This window comes from Schistocerca gregaria, chromosome 4 (assembly GCF_023897955.1).
Source record: "Schistocerca gregaria isolate iqSchGreg1 chromosome 4, iqSchGreg1.2, whole genome shotgun sequence".
Classification (NCBI taxonomy): domain Eukaryota; kingdom Metazoa; phylum Arthropoda; class Insecta; order Orthoptera; family Acrididae; genus Schistocerca; species Schistocerca gregaria.
The window spans coordinates 437,018,494-437,039,800 of NC_064923.1; the positions used below are offsets into that span (position 1 = coordinate 437,018,494).

Sequence of the window (21,307 nt, forward strand, 5' to 3'; positions counted from 1 at the left end):
CACTTGCTGGACACTCCTCCAGGCAGCACTAGCACATTCGCCCACCCGTACCCTGCTATCCATACTCCTCCCTACCCCAAGCCTCCCTTACCTCCATTACCCACCCTAAGTAGATTGCTCCTTGCATCAGACACAGTCACAGTCAGGCCTTAGTGCCCAGGGAAATGGCCATGTATGTGAGTTGTTGTTGTTGTTGTGTGAATTCTGTGAGGTTTCTACTTCTGAAACACTTTGTCTGAAAGTTAAAATACTTCCAGCACTCTTTTTGACTGTGCTTATCTGTGACTTACCACTTTCTCTTTGGTGATAAGAAGCAATCTATCTTTTTAATATTGTTGTTAATACTTACTATAAAACATTTTGAGGATTATGTTGATTCTGTTGCTCCCTCTGGATGTTTTGACTGCAATGCTGGAGTCAGTCTCACTTCTAATTTCAAAAACCGCCATCTTACAGACGCAATAGAGTACATATACACATAACCGTAAACATGCGAATCACATTTAGAACAGCATATTGTTTAACCAACAAATCATCACCAATGTTTTCCCACTGCCAAGCATGACTGACAAATGGAATTACAAAGAACTATTCAAAGCAATTTTTCAAAATAGTTATCATCATATTACATTATTTCAAAAAGTTATAGAACATATTTCACAATAAAACTCATTATGAAAATGAGGAAGTGTAATTGTCAGCAAAGCAGTAACACTTCTATCTAATACAACAACATGATATGTTTTTCTTTTTTTTACAAATTTTATCAGTCTTTGTCTGCTGGTCATTAATTATGTCTCACAATTCACTATAAAATTGTTTTAACAAATTAACAACATGTATTTCATGCTGAAACATGCAAAGTTATCGCTTTCATACACGATTTTTACAGTTTTTGTTTTTGGAAAAGTACTCCATAGAAAAAATATCCATCTTAGGAAATTGATGAAAACTCCTGTAGAATAAGCTGTGAATCCATGGATGCAAAATCTATATTCTGTCGAGTATCATTTACTACACTTCGAACCTGTAAAAGAAAGAACATAAAAATTTATAACACTGGCATCACATGCTACTGATACAAAACTGCAATCACAACAGGTTGACTTACAAGTTATATGCTAGCAGTAGCAGTTACATTAATCTGAGTGTTAGCCAATGCTTTGCATTCGGTACAAGCCTTCCAATTGCAAATAAATGTTTCAAAATTATGGAGAGCAGCAGTCCGTCACTTCCTTTCTGGCTTCATTAAAGCAAATCCAAATTATGGCTTGTTACCAGTTGCAATCTGGATTTTCTTTCACAAAGCCAGAAAAGAAATGACTGATTGCTGCTTTCCATCATTTTGAAACCTAGGTCACAGTCACTGGGTGGATTCCACATTCCTGATGGAAGGTAATTTGATGAAATAATAACCTGACTTTCCAAAGCCAGCTCTACCATGTAGGTGAATTAAGCACAAACATAGGGCGCACTAATTTATGGGTGGAAATTAAGAAAATTAGATTTTTTCTCTGTTCACATTCTTAGTGGTTTAAATTTCTGACCGAATAACAGGTACACAGTAAAAGTGTTGTAGATATTAAAATTAATTACCATTCTATGAGGAAGAATAGGTAGGTGTGAGACATGTGGAAGTTTGGGTCAGTCTGGAGAGGATGCTCAGAGAGCCTAAGTGATGAGGTGGGAATCTGAGTTTGACTCCCAGTCCACCACAAATTTTCATATGTTGCTTTAGGTAGTAATCTGTGACTATCACATTTAAGTTTAATTTCAGGAAAAAATTTCAACTTTTTTTGATTGCCTTTAAGTCTATACTTTGTTAATTTGCAGTTGTTCTTTTTCCTTACTAAACCAACTTCTGCCTCATTACAACTACTTATTAGCAACCTGAACAATATAATATTACAAGATTATCTACATAATTTGCTTGAGTTCTACTACACTGGCACTGTGTACTACAAACACCTAAATTCAACTTACTGCAAAATACTTGAATTGTACAATTTACTCTATTTTCAAACAAATTGCTAATGGATGTCTTCACACATACCTAAGAACTTTCTTGTAGTGTTCAAATACATCTTTTTCCACAAACACCAAATGGATCTACACAATCCTTATTCGTCATAAAGTTATGTACTCATATTACCGTATTAGTGCGTCCACTGTCTTTTCCTGATGCTTCTAGCTTACTGATGGAGTCTCTAGAAAATTAACTGCATATCAGGTCAATGTCCTCCTTTGTTGTAGAAAACTCTCTCTGATCTACGCCACACTTGTTTTCCTTCCTTCACATTCCTGCTATAAATCTAGTGCAAGACCTGTTACATACATCCTCCCACCACCATCTACCCCAGTCCCGTCACAGGCATCTCCTAACCCACTGCCTGTGAAAGCAGAAATGTGATCTATAAGCTAAGCAGCAACCACTATACTGCTTTCTATGTGGGCATCACAACTGACAAGCTGTCTGTCTGCATGAATGGCCACTACCAAACTGTGTGGAAGAGAGACTTGGATCATCCATTGCTAAACATGCTGCCAAGTATTTTTCGCCTCACTTCAATGACTGCTTTGCAGCCTACGCCATTGGGATTCTTCCTACCAACACCCGCTTTTCTGAATTGTCCATGTGGGAAATACAGGCTGCTATGTTTTATTCAAATTACTGCTTGATTGTTTTAGTTAGCTATTATTATTTGGCATCTATAAATACTGTATTCTGCCTTTTTATCTACTTTTTGCTCTCAATTTGATATACTTTATTTCACTTTATACTGCCAACACCTTTTTTCGCTATATAAATGCTACAGATATATTCCAGACCTCTTCATGTTTTACTTATTACAAGTCATCTTTTACTAATATAATAATAATAATAATACCGAATGAAACTACAATCAAACAAATGTAGAAATAGAAGCAAACTGACAACAGACACATGCTAAATTTGACATTTACTAACATCTGACAGATTTCACATCTGTCAGACAAATGAGAAATGAACAATGTAACATTCCTAGAAGATCCTAATGAAGACCTGTTTGTTATTAAAGTGGACCTTTCAAATTTGTATGTTACAAGCTAAAATGGAGCATCCCAAAGTTGAGTGATGGACTTCCATTGGTAACACCTTGTTTTCCTTCTTTCTCAGCTAACAGTCCTCTCACTGATGAGTGCTCTGCTACTCAGTAGTGAGACTGTGGCCTGTCACAGGAAAGCATTCTGTACTATAAAAAATGTTAGTTCTGTGCTTCTTTAGCTGCTGGTTTAGCAAATTCAATTTCCTTTATTTCTATGTACACTAATACCAAGTAGAATGGTACATCTTCTTCTTCTTCTATAGATGGAAAAGTTTCTCCTGGATGTTCATACTTGTTTATCTGTTGGGTTCATGTGCCGTATTATTTGAAGGGCACTTAGCAGGTTGGAGTAGACACAGAGTGCTATGTAACAATAATATACAATATGAAACTTCATGGCAGGTAAAAATTATGGCCTGAACTGGAACTTTCTCATTCACAGGCAATGATCTTCCCAATTAAGTTAGCCAGGTACAACTTATGACTCATACTCACAGCTTCAATTCTGACAGTACTTATCCCCTCCATTCTAAATTTCACAAAAGCTCTTCTGCATAGCTAGTGGTTACAAAAAGTAGTTATTCTGTTATTGTGGTTAGACATCTTTGTGAAACACATTCTAAATATGAAGGGCAGTAAAATGAAAACTGAACACCCACCACAAAGGGAGCATGGAATGGTTCCATTCAAAAGTAATTGCCACAAGTGTTAGGATATTTACCAACAGCAAGACAAGATGATCAATATTCCTGTTCCAAAGAATGCAGTCGAATGCTGACTGATCCACAACTGCACCTGCTAATGCTCTTCCTTGCCCCACTGAAATTGTTGTCCACTAATGTTTTTCTTCAGGCTGCCAAAGATGTGAAAACCACACACTGAAAGATTCGGGCTGTATGGGGGATGTTGCAGTGTGGTAGTGGGCATCACTGTGGAGCAGGACAATTCAGTCTGACAGCATTCCTGTGCTATTCAGTGTGACAGCATTCCCGTGATGTCACAGTTTCTGTGAAGTGTCTTCATAGTGCTTCCCACTGATAGCAGTTTCATATTTGACAAATTCTACAAGCAGACAGACCCTGCAGTTGAAGGAGGCGGCCATCATGACTTCACATGGTGCCACCATTTCGAGCCTGGGGACACATGGCAATGCCAACAAATCAAAAAAATCCAAAGCTGTTCAAAAAAGTTCTGGTAAGTTGCATAGCAATGCGTGGCCCCACATGGCCAATCAGATGAGGGCTATGCAGCAGGAATTTGGTTAAGAAACACTGCAACAACTTCCATACATCCTTGATCGTTCACCTTGCGATTTCCACATCTTTAATGACATGAATAGTGTCATGTGTGGATGTCAGTTTCAGTCGGATGAACATGTGTAAGAGTTGGTGCAGTTGTGGATCCATCAGTGGCCGAACACATTCTACAAAACAGAGATTGACAATTTCATCTCCCAGTGGGATACATGTCTTAATGCATGTGATTACTTTTCACTAGAACCTGTAGTGGGGATGATTAGATTAGATTAGTTTTTCGTTCCATAGATCCGTGCTGAGGAGATCCTCGTGGATGTGGAACATATTATTATTATTATTATTTTTAAGCTGAAATAACAATACTAATAGTATCAATATATACAATACATCATTTGTTTCTATTATAAAATTCGTCAAAGGAGTAGGCCACAAGTAAGTCTTTCAGGCTCCTTTTAAACTGATCTTTATTTGTAACCAATTTTTTTAATGTTTGCTGGCAAATTATTGAAGATGAGTGTTCCTGAAAAGAGGACCCCTTTTTGAACTAAAGTAAGTGCTTTTAAGGCCTTGTGCAGATCATATTTGTTCCTGGTATTGTATGTATGAACTGAGCTGTTTGTTGAAAAAAGAGATATATGTTATTTAGGACAAATTTCATTAAGGAGTAAATACAGGGTGTTACAAAAAGGTACGGCCAAACTCTCAGGAAACATTCCTCACACACAAAGGAAGAAGATATGTTATGTGGACATGTGTCCGGAAATGCTTACTTTCCATGTTAGAGCTCATTTTATTACTTCTCTTCAAATGATATTAATCATGGAATGGAAACACACAGCACCAGAACATACCGGCGTGACTTCAAACACTTTGTTACAGAAAATGTTCAAAATGTCCTCCATTAGCGAGGATACATGCATCCACCCTCCGTTGCATGGAATCCCTGATGCGTTGATGCAGCCCTGGAGATTGGCGTAGTGTATCACAGCTGTCCACAATACGAGCACGAAGAGTCTCTACATTTGGTACCGGGGTTGCGTAGACAAGAGCTTGCAAATGTCCCCATAAATGAAAGTCAAGAGGGTTGAGGTCAGGAGAGCATGGAGGCCATGGAATTGGTCCGCCTCTACCAACCCATCGGTCACCGAATCTGTTGTTGAGGAGCGTACAAACACTTCAACTGAAATGTGCAGGAGTTCCATCGTCCATGAACCACATGTTGTGTCGTACTTGTAAAGGCACATGTTCTAGTAGCACAGGTAGTGTATCATGATAACATGCTCCATTGAGCATAGGTGGAAGAACATGGGGCCCAATCAAGACATCACGAACAATGCCTGCCCAAACTTTCACAGAAAATCTGTGTTGATGACGTGATTGCACAACTGCGTGCGGATTCTCATCAGCCCATACATGTTGATTGTGAAAATTTACAATTTGATCACGTTGGAATGAAGCCTCATCCGTAAAGAGAACATTTGCACTAAAATGAGGATTGACACATTGTTGGATGAACCATTCGCAGAAGTGTACCCGTGGAGGCCAATCAGCTGCTGATAGTGCCTGCACATGCTGTACATGGTGCAGAAACAAATGGTTCTGCCGTAGCACTCTCCATACAGAGACGTGGTCAATGTTACCTTGTACAGCAGGAACTTCTCTGACGCTGACATTAGGGTTATCGTCAACTGCACGAAGAATTGCTTTGCCCATTGCAGTTGTCCTTGTCGTTGTGCGTCTTTCCCAGTCACGAGTCATAGGCTGGAATTTTCCGTGCTCCCTGAGACGCCGATCAATTGCTTCGAACGTCTTCCAGTTGGGACATGTTCGTTCTGGAAACCTGTCTCAATACAAATGTATCGCGCCACGGCTATTGCCCCGTGCTTATCCATACATCAAATGGGCATCTGCCAGCTCCGCATTTGTAAACATTGCATTGACTGCAAAACCGCGTTTGTGATGAACACTAACCTGTTGATGCTACGTACTGATGTGCTTGATGCTAGTACTGTAGAGCAATGAGTCACATGTCAACGCAAGCACTGAAGTCAGCATTACCTTCCTTCAATTGGGCCAACTGGTGGTGAATCGAGGAAGTACAGTACATACTGATGAAACTAAAATGAGCTCTAACATGGAAATTACACATTTCCGGACACATGTCCACATAACATCTTTTCTTTCTTTGTGTGTGAGGAATGTTTCTTGAAAGTTTGGCCGTACCTTTTTGTAACACCCTATATAATGAGAGGTAGTAGTTAGTATACCCATTTCTTTGAAGAGGTTTCTACAGGATTTCTGTGAATTTACTCCACAAATAATACGTATTACACGCTTTGGGACTCTGAAAATTTCTGTTTGACTTGAAAAGTTACCCCAGAGTATTATACCACATGACATTATGGAATGAAAGTAAGCAAAGTATGCAATCTTTTTCATTTTTATGTCGCCTATGTCTGCTAACACTCGAATTGCAAATACAGATTTGTTAAGGCGTTTTTGCAGTTCTCTGGTGTGCTCCTCCCAGCTGAATTAATTATCAAGTTGTAATTCCAGGAATTTAATACTGCTCTTCTTCATACTTTATGCATATGCTGAGTGGAAACCTCTTATAGGTTCTGAATTGTATATAGTGAGTCTTTTCGAAGTTTAATGTCAGTGAGTTGGCTTTAAACCATTTATTAATATCCGTGAAAGTATCATTAGCAGATCTTTCTAGAACTACACTCGACATACTATTTATTGCAATACTTGCATCATCTGCAAACAAAACGAACTCCACTTCTGGCAGTGAAACTGATGAGAGATCATTAATGTACACAAGAAAAAGCAACGGTCCTAAGATGGATCCTTGTAGGACACCACATGTAATTTCTTCCCATTCTGCACTGACACCCTCCGTTTCCTGTTAGCGAGGTATGACTTTAACCGTTTTGCAGCACTGCCCGTGACACCATAGAATTCTAATTTATTTAAAAGTACGTTATGGCTCACAAAATCAAATGCCTTTGACAAATCACAGAAAATACTTGCTGCTTGTAACTGGTTATTTAATGAATTAAGTACATTTTCACTGTAGGTGTAAATAGCCTTCTCGATATCAGAACCCTTCAGATATCCTAACTGTGTTCTTGATAATATGTTATTTGTGGTCAGATGGTTGAGAAGCTGCCTGCGCATTACTTTTTCTAAAAATTTTGAGAATTCTGGCAAAAGTGAAATTGGTCTGTAGTTTGATGGTATCTCTTTATCCCCTTTCTTGAATAGAGACTTAACGTCTGAATATTTTAGCCAGTCAGGAAATGTCCCAGTTATAATTGACTGGTTACACAAGTAGCTCAGAATTGTACTAAACTCACAAAAACATGTCTTAATTAACTTTGTTAATATTTCATCGTAAGCACTAGAATGCTTTGTTTTATGGAAGTTATTTCTTTTGGTGAAGTTAGTGACATATTCATGTACCTGAAGCTATTTGTAAAGGCTAGTTTCAGATATTCAAGGGCATTATTTACTGATCCTGACAAACCCATTCTATCAGTAACGGATATAAAGTACTTGTTACATAGATTTGCCACACTATGCCCATCGGTTACTAATGTGTCATCTACCCTTAGTGATATTTGCTCCTGTTCCTTTCTGGTTCTACCAGTTTCCTCTTTCATTATATCCCATATTGTTTTTATTTTGTTCCCTGACATTGCTATCTTCTTCTAGTAGTGCATTTGTTTAGATGTCTGAGTTACTTTTTTTTAATATTTTACAGTATTCCTTGTATTTAGCTAAATCATCAGCATTGGAGCTATTCTTGGTCGACAAATACATTTTCCTTTTTGTCTTACAGGAAATCTTTATTCCTTGTGTAATCCAAGGTTTTATTATGGTCTTCTGTTTAATTTGAATAACTTTTAGAGGAAAACAGTTTTCAAACATGGTACTGACATTGTTCATAAATGTGTTATATTTTTCATCTTTCCAGTTCCCATCTTTGAGCAGTTTTCTAAAACACTAAATTTTTGGTTGATTGACTACTCTCCTGTACTCAGATTTAGCAGTCTTGATAATCTGCTTAGAATTTACATCTAAAACAAGGAGTTGCATGTCATGGTCTGATAGTCCATTTATAACAGGTTTTATGATATGATTTTGTTCCTTTGATTTGTCTATAAAAATGTTATCAATGGCTGTTCTTGAGGATTTAGTGATCCTAGTTGGAAAGTTTACAGTGTGAGTTAGATTGAAAGACAACATTACTAACTGCAGTAAATGTTTACTGGAAGATTGCATTAGAAAATCTGTATTAAAGTCACCAGCAATCAAAATTTCTTTGTTTCTTCCTGTTAAATAACCCAAAAGAGCTTCAAGATGATTTATGAACAGATTATAATTTCCTGCAGGTGCACAGTAAATAGTTACTATTATATAGGATCTGATGTGGAACTCTACTTCTGTTGCACATGCTTCTAGATGCTGCTCTAAACAGAAATTATTACTGTCAATGTTCTTGAATTTATGGCAGTTTCTAATAAATGTGGCAACTCCTCCACAAATCCTTATCTACTCTGCAGAAGTAGGAAGCTAGCTTAAATCCTAAAATGTCTAAAATATCGATACCAGTCGTCACTTGATGTTCATAGAGGCAGATTGTGTCAATTTGGTTAGATGAATTCACTTTATCGATACAAATGAGTAGTTCATCAACTTTATTTCTGAGTCCCAGAATGTTCTGGTGTAACAAAGATAACTGATACTGCATACTAATGGGATTATAACTGCTTTGGCGGAGATGAACTGGCAGTTTCTGATTACTTTCTGTTAAACATTGTTTAAATGGATTGGGAGGGGGGGGGTGTTCTGTTTTCATTTGATTGCCCCTTATATTAGAGAATGTTGATATACCAGCTGGTATAAAATCTCTCTTGCACTCCAGTAAATGCAAAATTATTATGGACCTCTTTAGCAGCTATGGTACCAAATGACGTCTGTCCACATTCAAGATAGTATTTGACATCTCTAAAGTGCCACTTGGCCATGCTTGGCACAAATATTGGATAGCCTTGTCACTCGCTTGTCATTGGTTCAATTGATGGCCAAGCATCAATATAAAATATAGTGAACTTTGAAAAAGATAACATAATCAAGCTAGCACCTCACAAAAACTCTGTAAAATGGGAGCATAATTACACAGATTCACGCACGGACACACACACACACACACACACACAGAGCATCTTTTATCTATGTTAGGTTTACAACATTAGTTGACACTGCTGAAGTTACAATTAACGGGACCACGCCGTGGTTCAGGTCGAAAGAAATTGATTTTTGGTTTTCGTTATATTTCGTTTGGTTAAGGTTTTATTTAAGTACTCTGAAAAGGATTTTGCTGAAAAAAATTTTTTGTTGAGCATTTAAAGAGCATTTTCCTACCACGTATGTTTATGTGCTACACCCACTTTTCTGTTACCCACTTTTCTGCATATAATTTAGATCTTTATATCCCCTACATTCCACATTAGGGATTTCTTTTTTTTTTTACTCCCGAATGTGTTGGCTATCCTTGGAATGCAACAGTCAGTATTCTTTTGTTTCTACTGTTTGTAAACAACTCACTTTCAAACATGCAGTTAGTTTTGTTCAAGTGCGATTCCGAGTAACTGTTATATTACATTTGCAGGCATTTTCAAGAAACAACAATTTAGAGGAACAAGTTTAGAAAGCTTTCTGTACAAGAGGTTATGTCGCCTGGCAACTATGTTTCTAATTGTAATTCTTCAACAAGTGCATCATTGAAGAAGCTCTCACCATTTCAGGAGAGTTACAACGAATTTACTGTAAGTTACAAGGGGTGCAGTAAAATTATTATACATCTGAGAATATTATCAGATGTAATTTCTAAATTTGTACAATGTAGACAGCGTGGTGAGTCACAGAGTGTGAAAATTTGTGAGAGTGCCAGTGAGAGGAAAGGCCTAGTAATTGCTTTGGACTTAATTTACACTAAATGCTCAGCTGTGATTTCATTGATGAATTCTTCAAAACCAGATGCAAGTGTCCCTTATGAAATCAATACTAGATTAGTTTAAGCCTTATGATCCATTAGCAAGGGCATGGCTGCAGGGAGCACATTTTGTTTAGTGATGAACTTACATCAACCACCAAATAAATTTGAAACACTGACTGCAATAATAGAGAAAGCTGTATGTGAGGTTAGTGAGGAAAGCGTGAAACTGGCTGCTAGGGAAGCAGTGGAAGAAAATAATGGATGTTCGGATATTGCAGTTGCACTTGATGGAAGTTGGCAGAAAAGAGGACATACTTCTATGAATGGAGTAGTGACTGCCACAAGTGTAGACACCGGTGAAGTGTTAGATGTGGAGGTAATGTCTAAATATTGCAAATGTTGTGAAGTCAATGAGCATGAAGAACACAACTGTGTGGCTAATTTTAGAGGAACAAGTGGTAGTATGGAAGTTAATGGAGGACAACAAATATTTCATCACTCTGTAGAAACAAGAGGCGTACGGTACACCAAATATTTGGGCAATGGTGACAGTAAGGCATACAAAAATGTGGTGAAGTCTAAGCCATATGGAGATGCCATTATTAGCAAAATAGAATGTGTAGGCCATGTTGAAGAACATTTGGGAACAAGGCTGAGAAAAATAACTGTTAATATGAGAGGAAAAAAATTAGAAGATGGAAAATTGTTGACTGGACAGGGTCGGTTAACTAAAAGTGAAATAGAAAACTTGCATGTATACTATGGGCTGGCAATTAGGAGAAATAAAGAAAATCTGGAGGCAATGAAGAGAGATGTTTGGGCCATATCCTTCCATAAGTCCTCTACTGGTGATAAGCCATGTCATAGATTACGTTCAGCAGGAGAAAATTCTTGGTGCAAATGCAATAGGGCTCAGGCAATTGGAGAATCTTATTCTCATCAGCATTCTCTTCCTGTTCCTGTTATTACAGCAATTAAACCTATTTTCAGAGACTTGGCTCATCCTGATCTTTTAAGGAAATGTCTTCATGAGCAGACACAGAACCCAAATGAAGAAAGAAGATGGAAGACCTGCTAGAAGTAAAAGAAGGGTCATCATATGCAGCAGGACAGTTTTAATTAACTGTAAGTAACATATTTCAAAAGTTTTTTCTTTAAAGTCAATTTCCCACAAATTAAAATTTTCAGTACATATGCCCCAACATTATCACAGATAAATGAATGAAATTTTAAGAGACTCTGCATAACATAAAAAGCTACCTCTGGTACTACATTCATTAATATTCCCCCTTTAGGAAGTTCACAAAAAATATTTTCTGTAGAAAAAACTTAATATTTTTTGTTAATAAATTTAAAAAAGTATTTCTTAAAAACTATACAATTGATAAAGTAGATTTTAGTACAGTTGACTCTATTAGCATCATGTAATGTACAGTAAATACACTCCTGGAAATTGAAATACGAACACTGTGAATTCATTGTCCCAGGAAGCGGAAACTTTATTGACACATTCCTGGGATCAGATACATCACATGATCACACTGACAGAACCACAGGCACATAGACACAGGCAACAGAGCATGCTCAATGTCGGCACTAGTACAGTGTATATCCACCTTTCGCAGCAATGCAGGCTGCTATTCTTCCATGGAGACGATCGTAGAGATGCTGGATGTAGTCCTGTGGAACGGCTTGCCATGCCATTTCCACCTGGCGCCTCAGTTGGACCAGCGTTCGTGCTGGACGTGCAGACCGCATGAGACGACGCTTCATCCAGTCCCAAACATGCTCAATGGGGGACAGATCCGGAGATCTTGCTGGCCAGGGTAGTTGACTTACACCTTCTAGAGCACGTTGGGTGGCACAGGATACATGTGGATGTGCATTGTCCTGTTGGAACAGCAAGTTCCCTTGCCGGTCTAGGAATGGTAGAATGATGGATTCGATGACGGTTTGGATGTACCGTGCACTATTCAGTGTCCCCTCGACGATCACCAGAGGTGTACGGCCAGTGTAGGAGATCGCTCCCCACACCATGATGCCGGGTGTTGGCCCTGTGTGCCTCGGTCGTATGCAGTCCTGATTGTGGCGCTCACCTGCACGGCGCCAAACACGCCTACGACCATCATTGGCACCAAGGCAGAAGCGACTCTCATCGCTGAAGACGACACGTCTCCATTCGTCCCTCCATTCACGCCTGTCGCGACACCACTGGAGGCGGACTGCACGATGTGGGGGCGTCAGCGGAAGACGGCCTAACGGGTGTGCGGGACCGTAGCCCAGCTTCATGGAGACGGTTGCGAATGGTCCTCGCCGATACCCCAGGAGCAACAGTGTCCCTAATTTGCTGGGAAGTGGCGGTGCGGGCCCCTACGGCACTGCGTAGGATCCTACGGTCTTGGCGTGCATCCGTGCGTCGCTGCGGTCCGGTCCCAGGTCGACGGGCACGTGCACCTTCCGCCGACCACTGGCGACAACAGCGATGTACTGTGGAGACCTCACGCCCCACGTGTTGAGCAATTCGGCGGTACGTCCACCCACCCTCCCACATGCCCACTATACGCCCTCGCTCAAAGTCCGTCAACTGCACATACGGTTCACGTCCATGCTGTCGCGGCATGCTACCAGTGTTAAAGACTGCGATGGAGCTCCGTATGCCACGGGAAACTGGCTGACACTGACGGTGGCGGTGCACAAATGCTGCGCAGCTAGCGCCATTCGACGGCCAACACCGCGGTTCCTGGTGTGTCCGCTGTGCCGTGCGTGTGCTCATTGCTTGTACAGCCCTCTCGCAGTGTCCGGAGCAAGTATGGTGGGTCTGACACACCGGTGTCAATGTGTTCTTTTTCCATTTCCAGAAGTGTATATTAAGGTCCTGCATCAAATAGTTTTTTCAAAGATGGGTCAAATACTTGCCCAAATTAACATGGGTTAGATAGACAGGGTGAGGTCCCCTTAACCTTTATAATCAAAGGAGGATAGTGCCATCTATTACATTTCATTTGTCATTCAAAAATATTTATGAGGCAGAGAGTGTGTATATAAACCAGGTAAAGTCAGCCTAACCCCACTAACACGACCCCCCCCCCCCCCCCCCTCATTTCCCTCTCCTACATCCTCAACTGTGAGTATTATTTAGATGAGTATTAGATCCGCAATGAATTTGTTAGTACTGAAGCATTGTTAGACCACTCTAGTGCTGCTAATGAAGATGAAACATGCTGTGTACTGTCATGAAGGAGGAGGAGGAGCAGGAATGGTTTGAAATCGGCACTCAATGCTGGACTGACAGCTTAGTGACTGACTGGCTGGGACCAGAGGATGTGTGGGGCAGTGACTAGCATGTCATATGTACATGTAGAACAGAGAGAATGATAAAACACTTAATACATAGAAAACTTCCACATCACTGAATACAGAAAAAAATCTGCCAGAACATCCTAAAGTTTATGAAGAGATGAACATTTTGAGTATAAGCACTATTTCCCAGCCTATATTTCCACAGCCAGAAGACTATCTGTGCAGTTTGATATATGGAAAAGGCGCCTTCAGAACATAATTTGAGATTTTCCATAGGTTGGCATACAGGTTTAACCTAACATTTTCTTACCATGGAAGTGAAAAAGGCAGCATGTTTTGGTTTCTCTGAATATCGTTCATACTGGTCAAGACTGTCTTGAAGTTTCAGTGTCAGACTGTCATAATTTTTGCGCACGACTTCCAAAATCTGGAAGAAAAATGCATAAAAAATATGAGACAACTGATATTTTAAAATTTGATATAACTGCACTATTATGTCAACACAAATGAGACAGTATGAATTTTCAAAACTTGTGTATAACATTTTTTTAAGACATGTCATGTGTACCACCAAAAAGCATTAGTGGCTCTTGTCACTAGTATTATCCAAAACAGTAAACTTTATTCCTCATTTGCTCACCTGTTCTTCAGATGGTGTTGAGAGACCTTGACTAGCCAACCATGATTCAATTTTTGGTTGAAAATGGTTTATAATAGCTCTGCAAATAATAACAGAATCATTCATGTATTCATATGTAGAGACTTTTCAGAGATTCTTAATCAAGACACTATGAAAACAAACCAACAATTGTAAAGAGAGTTTAATTATATAACAATTTTTACTATAATTTTACTTGACTCAATTTGGTCTGGAGTAACATGTATATGCACTTTCCACACATCAAAAACTCATGAAATGGATGAAAGCTTATCAATCACCTAAACAGATGCATAGTTATCTTTCCTCATTTTACTTCATTTCATGACATTAGTTTCATTAACAGTTTCCTCTTTAATGTTGCTTCAGACAGAACTACTACCAGTTTCCGTGAATACTTTTTGTAATTTTTAGGTTAGTTCTTACCATGACAGTTGTGGATGTCAACCAGAAAAAAACTGCCCATAACCAGTCCCTTTATTTATGCTTACTATTTGTTTCTGAGGATAGCACCTCTACCAGCAGATGGATTTATTTGAAATTATTGAATTAAATAACACAGACGATTTGTGCTTATTGATTTCTGGAGAATATTTGATAGCAGACACTAAAAACAATCATTTCAGTACATGTATGGAAACATTATAATGTGGATATTTTTGCTGTACTGATATTCAGCAATAAATGTCTTTTCTGTGGTCATAAACTAATTTTTAGAATCATTCTGTCAAATGAAAATGAGGTAGATGGGAAAAGTAAGCAAGCTGTTTATTATTTCAAAAGTAATGACCATGAATATAAATACATTTATTCTGTTGAAATACAAGACGGTCAGTGCCTTCATGAGAAGTTGCTTGTCTATGGAACAATGATTATACAGAGGTTTGCACCTCTTCGTCTGAAGCAAATCAATGGCCATGAATGTCTTTTTTAGGGCACCAAAACACATGAAAATCACATGGGGAGAGATTGAGACTGTATGGATGGTGTGTGAAGCCTTCCCAGCAAAACTTCTGTACTAGACTGGAAACAGCTTTTGAACACGTGCAGCCACCCTGGAAACAGTACTGGTATTTGTCCACTTATATTTATTTTTGATTCTGAACCTTCAGAGAGTGCTTTTTCTCTAAATGTGACACACTCTCAATCATGTGCATCACTGTGCATTTTTAATTTATGTTATTTTATTATGTGTATTTTCTTGCAATATATGTTTTTCTTCGCACATTAATGTTTTAACAAGATGGAATAACTTCTGAAGAAGAAAGTAGTAGTTGTGAAATGATAATTAAATCAAGACCCAAAGCTGTTGACAGGCCTTGATGTACACCAACGGGGACAGTTGAAACTGGGTGCCCTGACTGGCACTCGAACCCGGGATCTCCTGCTTACATGGCAGGCGCTCTATCCATCTGAGCCACCGAGGGCACAGAGGATAGTGCGACTGCAGGGATTTATCCCTTGCATGCTACCCGTGAGACCCATATTCCCAACTTAATGACCACACACTACATTCGTAGTGCCTCTGCCAATTACACTCACTACTCGTGGCAGACAATTTTACCGAGTCCCATAAGAGATTGGGCAATGCATGTGCATCCAGCACAGGAAGAGGAGGTCAATGGCCGGTTAGCCTTAACTGTATGAAGATGGTATCTGTTCTTTCAGACATGTCACCGGCCCCTGACCTCCTTCTTCATTGCTGGATGCACACGCATTGCCCGATCTCTTACAGGACTCAGTAAGATTGTCTGCCACAAGTAATGAGCATAATGGGCAGGGGCACTATGAATGTAGTGTGTGGACATTAAGATGGGAATATGGGTCTCACAGGGAGCGTGAAAGGGATAAATCCCTGCAGTATCACTATCCTATGTGCCCCCAGTGGCTCAGATTGATACAGCGCCTGTGATGTAAGCACGAGATCCCAGGTTTGACTCCCAGACAGGGCACCCATTTTCAACTGTCCCTGTTGATGTACACCAACACCTGTTGATGACTTAGGGTCTTGATATAATTATCGTTTCAGTAGTAGTAATAGTAGTAGTAGTAGTAGTAGTTGTTGTTGTTGTGGTCTTCAGTCCAGAGGCTGGTTTGATGCAGCTCTCCATGCTACTCTATCCTGTGCAAGCTTCTGCATCTCCCAGTACCTACTGCAACCTACATCATATTGAATCTGCTTAATGTATTCATCTCTTGGTCTATAGTTTTTAGCCTCCACGCTGCCCTACAATACTAAATTGGTGATCCTTTGATGCCTCAGAATATGTCCTACCAACCAATCCCTTCTTCTAGTCAAGTTGTGCCACAAATTTCTCTTCTGCCCAATCCTATTCAATACCTCCTCATTAGTTATGTGATATACTCATCTAATCTTCAGCATTCTTCTGTAGCATCACATTTTGAAAGCTTCTGTTCTTTTCTTGCCTAAACAATTTATCGTCGATGTTTCACTTCCATACATGGCTACACTCCATAAAATACTTTCAGAAACAACTTCCTGACACTTAAATCTGTACTCTATATAAACAGATTTCTCTTCTTTAGAAATGCTTCCCTTGCCATTGCCAGTATATATTTTATATCCTCTCTACTTCGGCCGTCATCAGTTATTTTGCTCGCCAAATAGCAAAACTCCTTTACTACTTTAAGTGTCTCATTTCCTAATCTAATTCCCTCAGCATCACCCGATTTAATTCGATTACATTCCATTATCCTCATTTTGCTTTTGTTGATGTTCATCTTATATCCTCCTTTCAAGACACTGTCCATTTCGTTCAACTGCTCTTCCAGGTCCTTTGCTGTCTCTGACAGAATTACAATGTCATCGGCGAACCTCAAAATTTTAATTTCTTCTCCATGGATTTTAATTCCTACTCCGAATGTTTCTTTTGTTTCCTTTACTGCTTGCTCAATATACAGATTGAATAACATCGGGGATAGGCTAAACCCTGTCCCACTCCCTTCCTAACCACTGCTTCCCTTTCATGCCCCTCGACTCTTATAACTGCCATCTGGTTTCTGGACAAACTGTAAATACCCTTTCGCTCCCTGTATCTTAACCTTGCCACCCTCAAAGTTTGAAAGAGAGTATTCCAGTCAACATTGTCATAAGCTTTCTCTAAGTCTACAAATGCTAGAAACATAGGTTTGCCTTTCCTTAATCTATCTTCGAAGACAAGTCGTAGGGTCAGTATTGCCCCACGTGCTCCAACATTTCTACGGAATCCAAACTGATCTTCCTCGAGGTCAACTTCTACTAGTTTTTCCATTTGTCTGTAAGGAATTCATGTTAGTATTTTGCAGCCATGACTTATTAAACTGATACTTTGGTAATTTTCACATCTGTCAACACCTGCTTTATTTGGGATTGGAATTATTATATTCTTCTTGATGTCTGAGGGAATTTCACCTGTCTCATACATCTTGCTTACCAGATGGTAGAGTCTTGTCAGGAATGGCTCTCCCAAGGCTACCAGTAGTTCTAATGGAATGTTGTCTACTCCCGGGGCCTTGTTTCGCTTTAGGTCTTTCAGTGCTCTGTCAAACTCTTCACACAGTATCGTATCTCCCATTTCATCTTGCATTCCTTCTTGCCTGCTTCGTTTACTGGATTTTCTCCTTTCATCAATTAAATTCAGTATCTCTTATGTTACCCACGGATTCCTATTAGTCCTCTTCTTTTTACCCATTTGATCCTCTGCTGCCTTCACTATTTCATCTCTCAAAGCTACCACTTCTTCTTCTACTGTATTTCTTCCCCCCATTCTTGTCAGTCGTTCCCTAATGCTCTCCCTGAAACTCTCTACAACCTCTGGTTCTGTCAGTTTATCCAGATCCCATCTCCTTAAATTCCCTCCTTTTTGCAGTTTCTTCAGTTTTAATCTACAGTTCATATGCAGAAAGTACAAGAAGCAGAAGAAGTGATGGGGGGAAAGAAAACTGTTTTGTTACAAAGAATTATTTCTTACACATCCTGTCCTTGAATGAAAGAGGAAGGAAGTCTTCGTAACTGTGCTCAGTATCTTCTACTACATAATGAACAAAGTTTTTAAAATTAAGTTGTAAAACAATATCCTTACCTAACATTTATTAAACTATTTTTCAGTTTCAGAGCATAATCCTTGTACTCTCCATCCATAGTTAAATACCTCAGAGCTAAAAACAAAACAGAGCAAATTAATTACATTAAAGTTATATTCAATGATATATTTAAAATAAATAATTCAGCACGGAAAGCATTCATAAACAGGTATTATAAAATAAACCAATTTCATATTATACAGTTTATTGCAGAAATTTAACTGTAATGACTACATCGATGATTCTTTACCATATTCAGAAGTGTGGCTTACAAAACTACAAACATGCATAAAAATCATAAGAAGGCCCCACTGGGTATATGCCAAATAATGTTCAAGGATGGAAAAACGATTGGCAAAATTAATTTGGCAGCTTAAAGACTTGACTTTCATATCAAAAAGGTCTGTACATGGTACACGTTTTCTGATGGGTCTAATCTCAATTGCTGAAAGCAACTGTGTAGTCCTCAAACACTAAGTCACGAAAAATGGAAAAAAAGTACATCTACATCCATACTCTGCAAGCCACCTGACGGTGTGTGGCGGAGGGTATCTTGAGTACCTCTATCGGTTCTCCCTTCTATTCCAGTCTCGTATTGTTCGTGGAAAGAAGGATTGTTGGTATGCTTCAGTGTGGGCTCTAATCTCTCTGGTTTTATCCTCATGGTCTCTTCGCGAGATATACGTAGGAGGGAGGAATATACTGTTTGACTCTTCGGTGAAGGTATGTTCTCGAAACTTTAACAAAAGCCCGTACCGAGCTACTGAGCGTCTCTCCTGCAGAGTCTTCCACAGGAGTTTATCTATCATCTCCGTAACGCTTTTGCGATTACTATATGATCCTGTAACGAAGCGCGCTGCTCTCCGCTGGATCTTCCCTATCTCTTCTATCAACCCTATCTGGTACGGATCCCACACTGCTGAGCAGTATTCAAGCATTGGGCGAACAAGTGTACTGTAACCTACTTCCTTTGTTTTCGGATTGCATTTCATTAGGATTCTTCCAATGAATCTCAGTCTGGCATCTGCTTTACCGACGATCAACTTTATATGATCCTTCCATTTTAAATCACTCCTAATGTGTACTCCCAGATAATTTATGGAATTAACTGCTTCCAGTTGCTGACCAGCTATTTTGTAGTGAAATGATAAGGGATCTATCTATGTATTCGCAGCACATTACACTTGTCTACATTGAGATTCAATTGCCATTCCCTGCACCATGCGTCAATTCGCTGCAGATCCTCCTGCATTTCAGTACAATTTTCCATTGTTACAGCATCTAGATACACCACAGCATCATCTGCAAAAAGCCTCAGTGATCTTCCGATGTCATCCACAAGGTCATTTATGTATATTGTGAATAGCAACGGTCCTATGACACTCCCCTGCAGCACACCTGAAATCACTCTTACTTCGGAGGACTTCTCTCCATTGAGAATGACATGCTGCGTTCTGTTATCTAGGAACTCTTCAATCCAATCACACAATTAGGCTGTTAGTCCATATGCTCTTACTTTGTTCATTAAATGACTGTGGGGAACTGTATCGAATGCCTTGCGTAAGTCAAGAAACACGGCATCATCTACCTGGGAACCCGTTTTTTTCATCAATTTTCTCTCTTAAGTATTCATGAAAACATATGAGAGTCATGTAACACACAAAGAGGGAAGAGTTTATGAACATACCACTTCCTTTGTTAATGATTATACACTGCCCGGTCACATTCATGTGACCAACTGCCAAAAGCACGAATAACTTTTGAAGTGCAGACCACTGTGAGATGTGCCGGAGGAGAATCAATGAAGTTCTGGGAAGTACCAACGGGGATGAGGAGCCATGACAACCCCAGCGTCATGGTTAGGTGCACCAGGGTTCTCCATTGAGGATCCATGATGCGGTGGTGCTCTTCGAACCACTCACATATGCTGAAAGCTGTGTGCCACGTCGTAGCATTGTTCTGCTGGTAGATGCCATCATGTCAAGAAAATGTTCATTGTACGTAAGGGTGGATGTGGTCCCCAAGGATAAATGCAGTCTACTGTTGATCCATTGTGCCTTCCAGAATGACAAGATCACATAGGGAATGGCACAATAACATTCCCCAGATCATACCGCTCTCTCCTCTTGCATGGATCCTTCTAGCAATTGTTACAGGATGTTTGCTTTCAGACATCCGATGTCATAATTCCACTGGCCATCTGTCTGATGGAGCATAACACTTTATTCATTTGAGAAGGCCACCTGCCGCCACTCAGTGGACGCCTCGTTGTGGTATTGGAATTCAAATTTCAACCTTCATTGCCAGTGCACAGCAGTCAGCATGGGTGTGTGAACCTAACACCTGCTGCTGGTGCCCGTACAGAGCAACATTCATTGAACTGTCACTAAGGAGATACAGTTGGCAGCCGTTTGGTGGTTCTGGGCAGTCAGTTGCTCGATGGTAGCTTGTACACATCTTTACAGCCCTCGTTCACCTCTGCCATCTACTGCCTATGGTGTACCTTGGCACGGTCTTGAATAGCACCATCTTGCCATGTACATTACTCCATGGTGGCACGTGAACCAGTTTACAAACTTGGCTGCTTTGGAAATGATCGTGCACCTTTCAAAGTAATCTCTTGTGTTACGACAATGACTGTATGGTTTTCCGCTCCCTCTCCCTGACACGCTTTATATACCCTCCATTGCTAATGTATCTGTGAGTCATAGTTCCTGCAAGCTGATGTCGAACGTAGATGGTGATCACATTAACATGGCTGAACAGTGTATTAAGGAATTCAATAAGCAACAAGACAACTATTGTAGACAATTGTTGTTGTTGTTGTTGTTGTGGTGTTTAATTCGAAAACTGGTTTGAAGCAGCTCTCCAAACTACTCTAACCCATGCAAAGCTCTTCATTGGCAAATAACTAATGCAA

The 21,307-nt window shown here is 39.6% G+C and overlaps 1 protein-coding gene across 4 annotated transcripts in view; it reads right to left on the reverse strand.

The window, feature by feature from the left end:
- Positions 1–655: 655 nt before the first annotated feature.
- The window catches only part of LOC126365861 (armadillo-like helical domain-containing protein 3), a 128,508-nt gene continuing 107,856 nt past the window's right edge, over positions 656–21,307 (reverse strand). For all 4 annotated transcript variants that reach the window (XM_050008529.1, XM_050008530.1, XM_050008528.1 and 1 more), the window contains exons 13-16: positions 18,387–18,462; positions 14,287–14,365; positions 13,957–14,073; positions 656–1,027 (exon numbers count right to left, since the gene is read on the reverse strand). In XM_050008529.1, coding sequence (XP_049864486.1) covers positions 935–1,027; positions 13,957–14,073; positions 14,287–14,365; positions 18,387–18,462 — 365 coding nt within the window. In that variant the 3' untranslated portion in view covers positions 656–934. The remainder of the gene's footprint in view (positions 1,028–13,956; positions 14,074–14,286; positions 14,366–18,386; positions 18,463–21,307) is intronic.